The sequence below is a fragment of the Buceros rhinoceros genome, unplaced genomic scaffold, assembly GCF_000710305.1.
Source record: "Buceros rhinoceros silvestris isolate BGI_N320 unplaced genomic scaffold, ASM71030v1 scaffold17984, whole genome shotgun sequence".
Lineage (NCBI taxonomy): Eukaryota > Metazoa > Chordata > Aves > Bucerotiformes > Bucerotidae > Buceros > Buceros rhinoceros.
The window spans coordinates 500-13,380 of NW_010410209.1; the positions used below are offsets into that span (position 1 = coordinate 500).

General features: G+C 40.2%; 1 protein-coding gene across 1 annotated transcript in view; it reads right to left on the reverse strand.

The window, feature by feature from the left end:
- Positions 1–1,096: 1,096 nt before the first annotated feature.
- Positions 1,097–12,881, reverse strand: part of LOC104492934 (glutamate receptor ionotropic, NMDA 2A-like) — a gene marked incomplete at both ends in the record, with an annotated part of 27,699 nt that continues 15,914 nt past the window's right edge. The window contains 4 exons of the mRNA XM_010135538.1: positions 1,097–1,222; positions 5,785–5,938; positions 6,062–6,230; positions 7,122–7,327. Coding sequence (XP_010133840.1) covers positions 1,097–1,222; positions 5,785–5,938; positions 6,062–6,230; positions 7,122–7,327 — 655 coding nt within the window. The remainder of the gene's footprint in view (positions 1,223–5,784; positions 5,939–6,061; positions 6,231–7,121; positions 7,328–12,881) is intronic.

Here is a 12,881-nt window from a genome sequence, read left to right on the forward strand (position 1 = left end):
TCTACCTAAAGATTTCCATTTATTTTAAGCTTTCCATGTTACAAATGAACAGCAGCTGGGTTTGTGGCAAGTCTCTAGAGCTAAGTTAGGATGGTCTACTACCATAATATGCCTTTGCAGCCTTAAGTACATTAAATAATCAATTCTGGTATGTGAAGCAGCACAGAAAAGAACAGCCTAGCCCCTAGATCCCCAGTGTCTATATTCACCTTTGATTTCCCCTGAACAGAGGTTACACATTTACCATCTCATCAAAATGATACGATCATCTGAACACTACAATAATCCCCTTATCCAGGGAACAAGCCAATCATAATCTAGAAGGGTCCATTAGTTTGTAACAGTCTCCAGCACTGTGTTCACCAAGCTGGAAAATGTCTTGTTATAAAATGAAGCAAGGATGATTTGGAAATTAAGAACAGGCTGCACTCTCAACTGTAAGTACAGAAAGGGCAGGATGAAGGCACCCCAGTACATGGAATCCTCACTCTCAGGTCACAGCGCTAACACTACACAACCGCAGCGCTCACCGAGGAAGGCAAGCTCTGTGTTACATCTGCTGGACTGGTATATTTTGAAAATGGGGTTTCTATAACCATGAAAGCTACACAGAAAAAAGTGACACCCTTTGGCCACCGGCCTCATTTCAAGGCTGAGTTCATCAGACTTTTATAGGAACTGTATAAATCCACACACAATGTATCTGCAATTTTTTCAGATTATATGTCAAACCACACAGTTTAGATAATTTTCTCTGAACTAACCATGAACTCATAAGAGTCAGGAGCCTGTAGAATTTTTTACAACACCTTTTGAAGCTGCCACAACTGACACAGTATAGTAACCACACACTGCCTGAATACGACGTGCTCTGACATCACTTACCCTTCTACGTATCTTTATTGCAATGAATTAGACTACAACCATGAGCAGATAAGCCCTCAGGAAATCGTAATTGAAATGAAAAGCAAACATAGTTTCACAGCTGCTTTCACTGTTTTATTCCTGTTATGTTTATTTGAAAAGATGGAACACAAAGGATGGGAAATACATCATTTTTTTACAGCTTTAGAGTTGTGTCAAATGCAAAGCTTACCTCTCCCTTGGGCTAAGTTCCTGTTATATCCTACAGGACTAAAGTACTCAAATATAAAGACGGCCATGGCGGACACAATGAGAAGCATCACAAACATCATCACCCAGACAGAAGCACTAAAAGGCTCTGCAGCAAAACAGACAAGAGAAAGAGACACACAGATCATTAAACCAGCCGCACCACAAGAATCCTGATGTCTTCAGCTGGGCAAGCCCAGCAGCTTTCTTTAAACTAGCTTTTACCAACAGAAACACTAGCAAATAACTACACAGCAATACATAAATTACTGCTGTTAGTATATATACACAAAATTCACAAAGTCAAGATTTAAATATAAGTTGCAATTCAAAAACAATGGCCGCACACTTTTCTTCCTCAAAGCTGTCACTGACATGGAGCGGAGAATAACTGATTTGACTTACTACCAGTTCAGTCTACAGTCAAGTAGCCCATTTCCATTTAACCTCCGCTACATGGATTTATCAACAGAATGGGCCAACCATTAGGACTTTGTTTCCATAGAGCAAAAGCCATTAAGCATATGTTTGACAGAGTGGGTGAGGCAGTGAAGTAGATGTCTCTCATTTTCTGTGCAACAAAAAGTGTTAAGGAAGAAGTTAAATGCTTGCATGCAAACTAAAGTTTTCTGTTTCAGAAATCTTTTTTCCCCCCTCTGTCTTCACTTTTCATCTCCCTGCAATGAAAATTCTGTGCTTACCAACTGCAAACACATCCTTTTGAAAGTCTCATTCTCATATGAAAGCAAATTTCTGAAATCAAAAGGGTCTTATGGAAAACTGAATGTCAATTTGAAAGACAGAAAACCCATGATTACATAAAAGCAGCAGGTTGGAAGAGGAAAACTAAAAGCAGTTTCAAGTATCAGACTAAGCGTCCACTTTCTGGAAGGACTGGATATGGTAATAGTACGTCAAAACAGGAAGTTCTTCAATATCATTTTGCCCAGTCACAATTCTCTGTCATTTCAGGAGTGTGGTAGCTCTCACGGTATGAGGATACAGGCGAGAAAGGTTTTACATGGCAAAGTAATACCTCTTTATCAAGTCAGCTTCTTTGCGGTTACTTTACATCCTAATTTTGATAGATAACGCAAGTGTAAGTGTGCTTTGAAGTGTGAGAAAAACCATCTTAGTATAACACTTCAAACTAGGACAGAATCAAGAAGCACTTGAAATGACAAGAAATGAATGTGTTACACTGGTTTGCCTGCTTTTGAAAGCCCAAGAAGTTCCTCCGTCCTAACGTCTTCAGTCTTGGAATTTAAATTCAGATTTGAACCACTGAAAATTCTCCCACCACTGCAGGAAATGACTTGAGCTAGAGTTGGGGAGGGCTAAGCACAATAGCCCGATCTGAACCTTGCTCGAGTCAGCATGAATGATTCAGGCAGAACTAGAACGAAGCATAATAATTTAGGCTCTAGCATGGAAAACTCACGAGATCATTTGCCTTCGCTACAATTTGTTCATAAATTTGGAACCAATTAAAAAACAAATTCCAAACAGCTCCACTGGTGATTTTGGATGTGAACTGGAAAGGCAAGGCAGGGAAATTTTAAATCAAACTGTTCTCTTTCTGGTTTTATTATTATTTTATTTTAAAGAGAGGTTATGAATTATAATTATAGGTATAATTATTTGTTTGGAAGAAAATAGTAAGTTAGATAAATAACAGAATTCTTATAAGGCAGAGAAAGATCTATTCAGATGCAGACAGGTAAGGGACATTATGTAACCAAGTACAGTTAATAACAAATATTCTATGAATTCATCTATTAACCGGATTAAATTGGAATTCATATGTAACTGTCATACAATTTTGACAGCATTCTTGCAGAAGAAAGGAAAACAGAGAAAACTCATGAAAAGCAGCAGTGTAGAGGCAGCAATGGTAACCTGAAAACCTGCGCAAGGCAAAGGGCAGATCGAGCCGATGCGAGAAGGCGAGCTCTAACCAGCAGTTCAAACAGAATGCTCTCGAGTAGCTGAAGCAGTCTGGCAATGAGGTGGAGGATTAAAAGAAGCAATAGGAAAGTAAAAAGTTGTTCAGAATAGCAAGCAGTAAGACTGAACAACTAAAAACCAACTGAAGAACAAAGTTGATCTTCCTGTTATATTAGAGACAAAATTACACATCCAGCACTGTTCTTTGATTCTCAACAGACAGAAGGAGAACTTCCCTCAGGCAAGCAGAAGGTTTTGTAAGTGTTTTCAGCAAAGCTATGATATGGCAGAAAAATACTAATGTATGACTAGCCAGGGTACATTTCAATGATTGGCAACAGAGAATACTGAGCAACGAAAAAGACGTCTTCCTCCACCACCTTCATTTCACCTAGCACCACCAAAACCAATAGCGTGAAACAATACAGAAAATCAACAGGGACATAGATTTCCTATTCCACCAATGCCTCCAAAAACTACAACTGCCCTCATGTATGAGCTCTCGGCTTCTCAAAAATAGAGAAATTTGGATTTGGGGTTTCCCTTATTTTGTTTGTCTGTTTAAATAAAGTTGAATCAGATCTCCACAGAACCTTTAAAAAATAATTATTTGTGGATATAGTATATGTGACCTGTAGAGCAGTACCAGAATGTTTTACTGTGGGTAAAATTCTCATTTGAAGAAGGCACCTACATCAGAATCAAACACAGCAGATAATGCAGAAGAAGCCGTCAGCCCATCCGGTGCTGAGCTCTATTGGACACAACCACCCAACGGGAAGTCTGGTCCAGACAAAATCCGGCACTGCTCTCCAGGCAGCATAACAAACTTCAAAAGCAGATATTTCACGAACTGTAATCAAGTGCTATGAAAAAGGAAATACCGTATTTGACAGATTTTGTTAAAAAATCTTTTGAAATAATCGCGTAAGATGACTCTGCTCTTAGACGTTCACTCAACTGAAATAAAATCAGCCTGTAAATAAATTCCGTCATCTGCCTGATAGTATTTCGTATGGCAAAGTATTTACTACTCTGCACACCTCACCAAAGCACAGTCAGAATGCCGCGAAGTGGCGCTTTCATCTACATCTGAGACGCCAGAACACACTTCTGAGAGCACAGATTGATTTACTGGTGCAGTAAATCAGATTTCTTCGGAAGTAATACCATTCTACAGCACTTTATAAGAAGGGGTTATTTTCACTTTTTGAATTATACATACATCCAACTAAACCAATAACATTAAACGCATTTTACAACATCACAGGCATTTCACAACTATCGTTGATGGTAGCTGTAAGCAGATTTTTTAAGTAGAGCCCATAGTAAAAATCAAATGCACGTGCAGCACATTTAGAAAAGATCCCGCTACTTTAAAATGTTGATTACGTTTATATTTTCAACATGCTGTAACTTACACAAATAAAGAGACACTTTGTGAGTATTTTCATTAAAAGTGCAGCCTCTTACAATTTCATTAAAAAGTCTGTCATTCATTAAACAAAAATATTAACCACCAACAAAATCTGTTTAGGTATCACTGCATGTTTGGGAAGTCCTATGATTACTCACTCTGTTGTATTTATTTGCATCATCTCTGCATGTGGAGAGATGTTCTCTACGGAACAGGTATGAGAAATAAGCTCTGCGACTAAATGATGATTCTTGTGCAAGAAAACCCAATTATCTGCCCTGCTGTAATTGATACTACGCAACAATCTGCTCCTCGGTGGCTACAAGTGATTTCATCAGAACTGAAGCACTTACACCTAGCAATCTAAAAAGAAATCGTGTAATTAGTGATGCAAAAATTGTATCACTGCTGACCCAATGGACTTGAAGATCTCTGGAAAAGAATGAATTTTTTTCCTTTTTTTTCCCCACTTAAATCATTTGAGTGTCACTATCACTATTTTCCAGTGGAAAGTATCTTTAAAAACACTGTGCCCAGTTACGCTATGGGGGATGTAACAGCATTCTGGGCACTTTTGATCAATCTCAGGGCTCATTCTCTTTTCAGCTTCAGGCAAATTTGGGCTAACCACCAAATACCAAAGTAAACCACTAAAAGAGAAAAAGAGGGAAATAATGAAAGGAGAAATGAACAATTGAAACAAGAAGCAAACAAGGAAAAAAGTCTTTGGTTTTTCACATCCCATCTCCCTTCTGCCCAGCCTCTAATTTCTTTGCAATACCTTTGCTGTACATTCAATTGCACCAGTGGAGGAAACACTTGGAAGCTCTCCAGAGCAGCAGTGTGGTGTTCAGACGCCAGCGGTAACTGTAATTAAATTAGCTGCCAGATCTCTTCGAATCACAAGGAGGTCTCTTTTTCCTAGCTATTCCACGAGGGTTTTAAAAATTATTTTGTGAATGTTAAAAATACGTGAAACCATTGACATCGGGCTAAACAAGCACCAATTAGTTTGCAAGGAAGCAGTTTTTGAGGAAGTAATTTTCCCATCTGAATATTTTGAGGGATTCTTTTTCACTTTGAAATGACTATCATTGTTTTTCACTTACAGCATCTGAAACAACAGCACTCTCTTCCTGTGCTCATAATCACATTAATCAGCATGTCAACATGGTACAACCTTCCTAATGTGAAAATCAAAACTTGACAGAAACATGTCAGTGCACTGTATAGCTTAACAAACAACAAAACCCTCCCAGCTCTACAGAAACAGAATTGAATGATCTAGATGGGTTGGAGAATCATACCTAGAAAAGCAGATGGTGAAACCGTGCCATTGCTCCGTGACACCATGACACTAATCCCAGTCTCAACGAATGGCACTGAAAAGTCAACCACTTCAGAGCGCTCTTCGTTAATAGTGAGAGACCCCACAGCCATAACCGCACGATGATATACCACCTGATCCACAAAGAGAAGACACCACCAACATTACTCAGTAGAGAATACCTCATTTCTCCAAAAGATTAAAACCAAACATTGCTAACTTCTTACTTCGGAGCTCTTTTACCTAACAGAACTTACTTCACCAATCATTCCATTCCACACATTATTGACTTTTTTGCCATGTTTCCCATTAGTCACCAAATACAGGTCATATGTGAACTTGACAGTTCTAGACAGCTTCTTCAAGATATCAATGCAGAATCCTTTGCAGCACTTCTTTACATTAGTTCCCTCATTAGTTGAGTTGCTGTCAACAGAGAAGAGAGAAATAAACACATCTACTGGGAAACCCAGAAGAACCACAGCAGCAAGATTCAGCATACTGTAAAAAAATTGTCCTACTTGTGAGTGACCATGTTTTTCCAAATCGATGGAGAAATAATCAACAGGATGCTTTATATGTGGTGTCTGTAGCTCCTACTAATCATAATGAAGTTGCTTGACAGGAGAAAACCAGGAGATAATGGTAGAATTTGTATGACATGCTTTCTGCTGCAGTGTCCAGCCTACTGCACTTCTCCATCAAGCCGTACAGTCTCCTCTTCCTAATCTCTCTCTTAGGCTTACGTTAAACATTTATTACTTTCATTCTCAAGATATGACTACATGTCATTTAGTAATTAGAGACCTTCCCAACACGTAAGCTATATAAAGGAACAGCAGGTCACTCTACTGAAAATGGACACTGCACCAGTTTTGGCCCTTCGAGAAGGTGAAGGCAAAGTTGAGGGCATCCTTTTTTTTTTTTTTCCCTGGAAATGTTCATTTCGATGAGGAGTCTTTAAAACAATACTATTTTAGAACGCAATCTTCTTTCATGTGACTGGAAAGGACTAGTTCTAGTTGACTTTGAATCTACTATAAACTTACTATCTTGTTAATTCAGTGTAAGTTACATGTATGTAACCAGAACCTTCCAACTTATTAAGAAGATGTGCAGCAAGTGCATACTGTGTGGGAAAGGGAAAAAAAGGAAATGAAAAACAAGTGGAAAAGCAAAGACAGAAAGAGGAAAAGAACAACAAAGTATCAGAAAGCAATTATATAATGAAAGAAGCAAAGGAAAGAATTAATGAAAAAATTAGGGAATGTATTTTGTACCGAGGAAAAAAGAAATCAATGCTGTGTATTGACTTACTTAATTTTGACGAATTTACGACATGGCACAGTGTTCTTTTGGCAGCTTTCCATCAATGGATCCACATCCTCAACAATGACAAAGGGAGCCTCCTCCAGGGTGACAATACTCAAATGGTTATCGTCTGGGTCGCTGTCTGCGAAAGAGCTGTACCTTGGCCAGACAGAGTACTTCAAGCTCAGTGAGTTGTTCTCCCATTTCCCCACCTGAAATGCCAAGATACACAGGCTGCTGATACCTGCTGGCTTGGTTTTGACAAATGAGATCTAATATTAAATGTGCTGGGATACATGTACCAGAAATTACATTGCAAAGACAGTTCTCTTGGGTTTTTGTTACCAGAATGACTTTAGACCTTTTTAATAATTGCATGAAGTGAGAAAACCAACTGTGATAAAGACAAATAGAGTAACGTTATTTTAAGAGATAACGTGGATGGCATCAGTCAACTCTATCCATCACCTGGCCATAGCTGCACTGAAATTTGACATGTATCATTTCCACTTGGGCCAGAACAGCAACCAGATACTCCACCTGTAATCAGATCCAACTTGCTGTAATAAGAAAACAGTTCTCAAAAAAGAAAAACCTCACACACACACACATATCAGACTGATAACCAAAGCATCGTAACGTCATTTCTGTATCATCTGAAAAGAGCAGACTCCTCCGGTTTTACCATTTGAAAAGCCGTTGCGAAAGCCTTTCCCTAGGGTTCCATCACACCTGAGCCAGGCCAAACCACATTTTCAGTACACACAAGTTCAGTTGTGCAGGATTTAGTTCTTATTAGAAATAACGTATTTTGTTCTGGTTTAGTTAATGCCAGCTGTTGGGGGAGATTAAGAAAGCACACCCCACTTTACATTAAAATTGTCTATTTATTTGCTGTTATAAACTATCCCTTCTAAATTAACCAACATTTCTTTCTACTTCCAGAGCACCTGGAAAGGGCATATGATTTAAATATTTTGAAAACGGTAGCACTGTTTCCCTCAGATTGTGTTTAACTATTTTGTATCCATAAGTCTAATAGTTGCTTGTTTTCCTTGAGCAGTGGTGACAGGTAATGTAAATAAGCTAGTAATCCACAAAATTTATAACCCAATGCATTTTAATAATTCTTCAGTTGCTTCAGCTACACAAATTATAACATAATCATGAGACTGCTACAATATTTGTTTCGTAAGGAAAATGGTGGGAATTAACAGTACAATGAGATATACACGTTCTTAAAAAAAAGGTAAAAAAAATTGTCGCCTACCTTGTGTCTTCTAAAGACTTTAAAATGAATCACAAAAATTCCCAACGAACATGATTTATATCCATTCCTATTCAGGGAAACATATAAGCACATGCCCTTTGCAGCTTCCTTTCCATCCTGTTTATAAGTCAAGCTGTTTTCTGAACTTCAATGTAGGAGAAAGAAATGCCAAATCTCTAAAGACTTAGATTAGCAAATACAATATATCTCAAGGGAATTTGGAATTCCCACCAAAATCAATGGGAACCAGCCCCAGGATTTATATGTCCAATTCTAAGAGGAAATGGAACCAAAACACGATGGATGAAGCCCTTTATGAGAAAAACTATTTGATACACAAGAAACAAATCTATTTAATTCTGTATGCGACAGCTGCATTGCAAAAATCGTTTAATCATCAAGTTATGGAATATAATCACATTCCCAGCAGAGTCTACGCTGGTGCAGCTTAGCTCACGCGCTGTCGTTCGGTATATGTGCCGAAAGCACACCCTGACGTTGGCCATCTGGAATGGGGAGATTTCCAGCCAGCTCAGTTCTTCAGTCACATGGTAAACGCGCCAAGTAACACCACGAATTTCGGTGGAAAATGGGCCCGACCGTCTGCCTACTGCAGCCAGCAAGAGGAAACCAAACGTCCCGGGGGCCCAGGTGCGTTTCTGTGTTCAGGACTACAGCTGCAGCAGCATCTGCCTTCCTAAACCCCCCGGTAACAGGATCCTGGGAGGGAGCAGATCTTGCCTAATCCTGAAGCACTCCTCTCTGCAAGCCACCCCTGCACCCGCATCGCTGTCACATGGACCTACAGGAACATGAGCTGCCCACGACCACATGAGTTCATCTGATCCTATCCAAAATGTAACAACTGTTTTGTGCTGTCAAAAGAGGAATCAGGATGCTGTTTCATACTTCAGCTGGAGTAACTGCTATTTTATTGTTCTGAGAAGGACATAACGAGTCATTTTAAACAGCTGAATTTGGGGAAACACTAATTTGTTTTGACAGTTGTATCTGTATGGAAGTGTTACGTGTTGAGCAAATCTGTAAAGTTAGGTCCAAAATATTTTATCTGTGGCCTTCCATGGATTTATCTAGATATTCACTCCTTGTAACCTTATTTTTAAAAAATAATTAAAAATTAAGAACTTGCCCTGGGTCTTCAGGGCATCCCTTCTCCACCCAAAGAGGCCTGCTGCTGCATTCCCGGGGATTTACATGGTGCACACTGCGAGTCCACTGCAGATCATCCCGGCTACCACCAGTACGATGAGTAAGCCCCAGTGTCAGAAAGTACAATGGAAAAAAACAGAAGTACAAGACACCAATATGAAGAATGGTAGAAAAGCTAAAGGCAGAAAAGCTCTGAAAATCCTCCCTGTTGGGCTAAAAATGGCAAATGAGGAATTAGAAAGAGCCTTTATATCACTCCTTTTGTTTGGGCAATGTTTCCGTGGGATTCAGTTGTTCTAATTAACTAACGGTTAGCTCAGGCACGGGATTGCTCTGCTGCTGATGCTGGCCTCACAAGTGAACAGTGAGTTTGATTTTAAAATAGCTACACAGTTGAAGAGAACATGTTACACTACTATCATTCTGCTACAGTTTTGAATGATCAAAACACTTTTTTCATTTTCACTTATTTTAAGTGGGGAGTAAGAATTTAGTTTTATACAATTAAAGCACGTAGTACACACTGTACAAGCACAGACTTGCAGTGGTACATATGCCATTGTATTTCTTTTGAACTTGTACCTTCTCTCCTATTTTCTCCATCTTCTTACGCAATCTGGAATATTCTCTTTGGTTTAAACTCTGCAAGATACTGGAAGGAAATCAGAAAATAGCTGAGAGCACAGAAGAACTTCTTTGATATCAGACTGAATTAGCAAGTCATAGGGCCCTCACCTCATCCACTGCTGTCCAAAGCACCTCACAAACTCACGGTATCACGTGCCTGGTTTGGCCACCTCACGCCTCCCTGTTGAGCTTTTGAAGGCTGCAGCCAGGGAGGGCGGTAGTGAAGCACGCGGTGTGTTCCTGTGCCACGGCCAGATAAACACAGCTAGGCTGAGACAGCCAGACGACCGGCAAACTTACACACTGCTGCACCTCACGGAGACTCCTCTCCTGCTGCACCCTAAAGCACTCTCCAAGTAATATGAGGATGACTGACATAATCCTAATGACACACCCTCACGGGGACCATCGAATCAGAGAAAAAGAGCAAGGCCAGATCCTGAGCAGAGAGAGGAAAGAGCAGAGGATGTTCTCCTTTGTGTGCCGGCGCTGGCACAAAGAGAAAGTCTGTCACACCAGTGACCATATCTCACAGAACACAAACAAGTACCTGGGGTCCTATCACCCTCTTCCCAGAAGATGGGAACTGTACACATCACAGTCATCATACTTTTGTAAGAAAAAGTGTTACATGACAATGTGGATACTAAATGTACTTCCAGGACTTCCCGACCAAACCTCTGAAAATGAGAGAAAATTTGCAGCCTCATTTGTCAATAAAGCGATTAGCACTCACCAAATCCTCAGTGACTGGTACGGTTTTGGTCCTGGGAAATGTTCCAGATAACTCTGCGTAGCACTAGAGCTCAAACTCACATCAGAGAAACCACTTTATGAGTTGATTACATCATTAGAAAGGAAAAGGGCTGAACAAATTGAGCCCTTCCTCCACCTCCCAGCGAGGGAAGACTTTCTGTCACCTCTGCACTCATTGCAGGTCTTACAGCTCTCCAGAAACGTCCAGACAGCCATACCTTTACCTCCAGAGAGGAAAAGATGCCCTGAAAGTCTTCCTACTCTTTAAACTCCTCTTTAATACTAACTGTAAGGAAGAGAGCAAAGCCTGCTTTCCATGGTAGCTGTGATTCCTTCCGAGCAGCAGAGAGGAAGGAACCATCCTCCTCTGGAATACGCGATTGGAGAAATCTGCATAATTGGTGCAATTCAAACAGTACCGTAAAGGTCAAAGGAAAGGCCTTCAGGCTAAGTAAAAGCTCACTGATACAGAAACAACGCGCAATTTTCGCCCGACAGTAAGTGTCAGGAAAGGCATGTTTGCAGGAAGACTGAATACGCTACACAACAAGGATGGGATGAAGAAAATGAGGAGCGCACAGAGGCTGAAGAGCATGCTGTTCCTGCTGCGGCAAACGTTACAATACCACGTTAGGGCATGAGCTACTGACAAAAGATAAACTGGCAAATTGATGGTTAGATCGTGCAATCTCCTCTATTCTAGCAAAAATATATGCATTTCTCCACAACTTTTAGGGAATGCCTATCATGAGGTATCAGGGTCCTTCAGCTGTCACAACCCCTGTTCCAAAATCAACTCAGGTTTTGCAAGCAACTACCCTGTACCATCTCAGTAACTTTTTATTATCACAGTATTCGGACAAAAAGTTCTGTCAGATATCTGAGCAAGTGCTGGGTTTTCAGTTCTTGCCCAGTGAAGTTCCAGCTCTACCCTTAGATACGATAGCTGTCTTTTCTCGCCTACGTGACGGTGGATGTCAGTAGCCAGATGGAGCTCCCTGTGGTTCATTTACTCCAGGCAGGAATCGCGCACTCTCTGTCCACTCATTCCTACTTAGATACAAATGTGTACAACCTCACACAGAGCTAGTAAATCTGGTGTATCAGGTTAATCAGAGCAAAATCAAGTTCTACATTAAATCCTGCATCAACAGAAAGTAGAAGATTATTGGTTAGGCTTACAGTAAACCCAGATTAAGCAGCGGTTCTTGCAGTGGCATTTAACTGGCAATTGTGCCATGTAGTTCCCGTTACTCACTTGTAAGAATTCACTGGCCACAAACACCTAGGACACCTGTATCTCACAAATTCACCCAGAATACAGACAACCACAGTAATTCTATCGGCATCTATCTGGGAGCACCAGTAAAAAATGCTTTTTACCCTGGAACTTATTTTTACACATGGAATACACTCATCTTTAAACGCTATGTACTCCTCCCTACCTTACTTATCTGTTATGCACAGCTAATTAAACCATCTAATTTTGTCACTGCTAATTATATTCTAGTATATGATTTTAATATTTGATTGACTGGTTTTATTTCCACATTAAAAAAGAGAAAAAGAAAGAAAAGAAAGACTAACAGACAGTGAAGCTTGCAGCTCTGAAGTGGATGGGCTGGGCGAGACACCCAGGTCACCCCTCAGTGAGATAAGCTTGACGGGGTAGTCGCAGCTGGTACTGCTGGACCTCTGAGGAATTTTTAGCACTACCACTGCGTTCCTGCAGTGCTTTGGTGGTAGCTGGGCAATACCGTTAACTGGCAAATGTATCAAGTTTCACTGAAACGAGCACATTAAGCTTGTCTTCTTGAACATCTCTCGCCTGAGAACAGCAGCCCCTTTGCCTGTCAAGATTAGCAGCAAGAAGATGAATGTTGATGTCAGAAGTTTGAGTAGTTGCTTTAGGATCTGTCAAAATATCTTGCTGGATGCCTGCT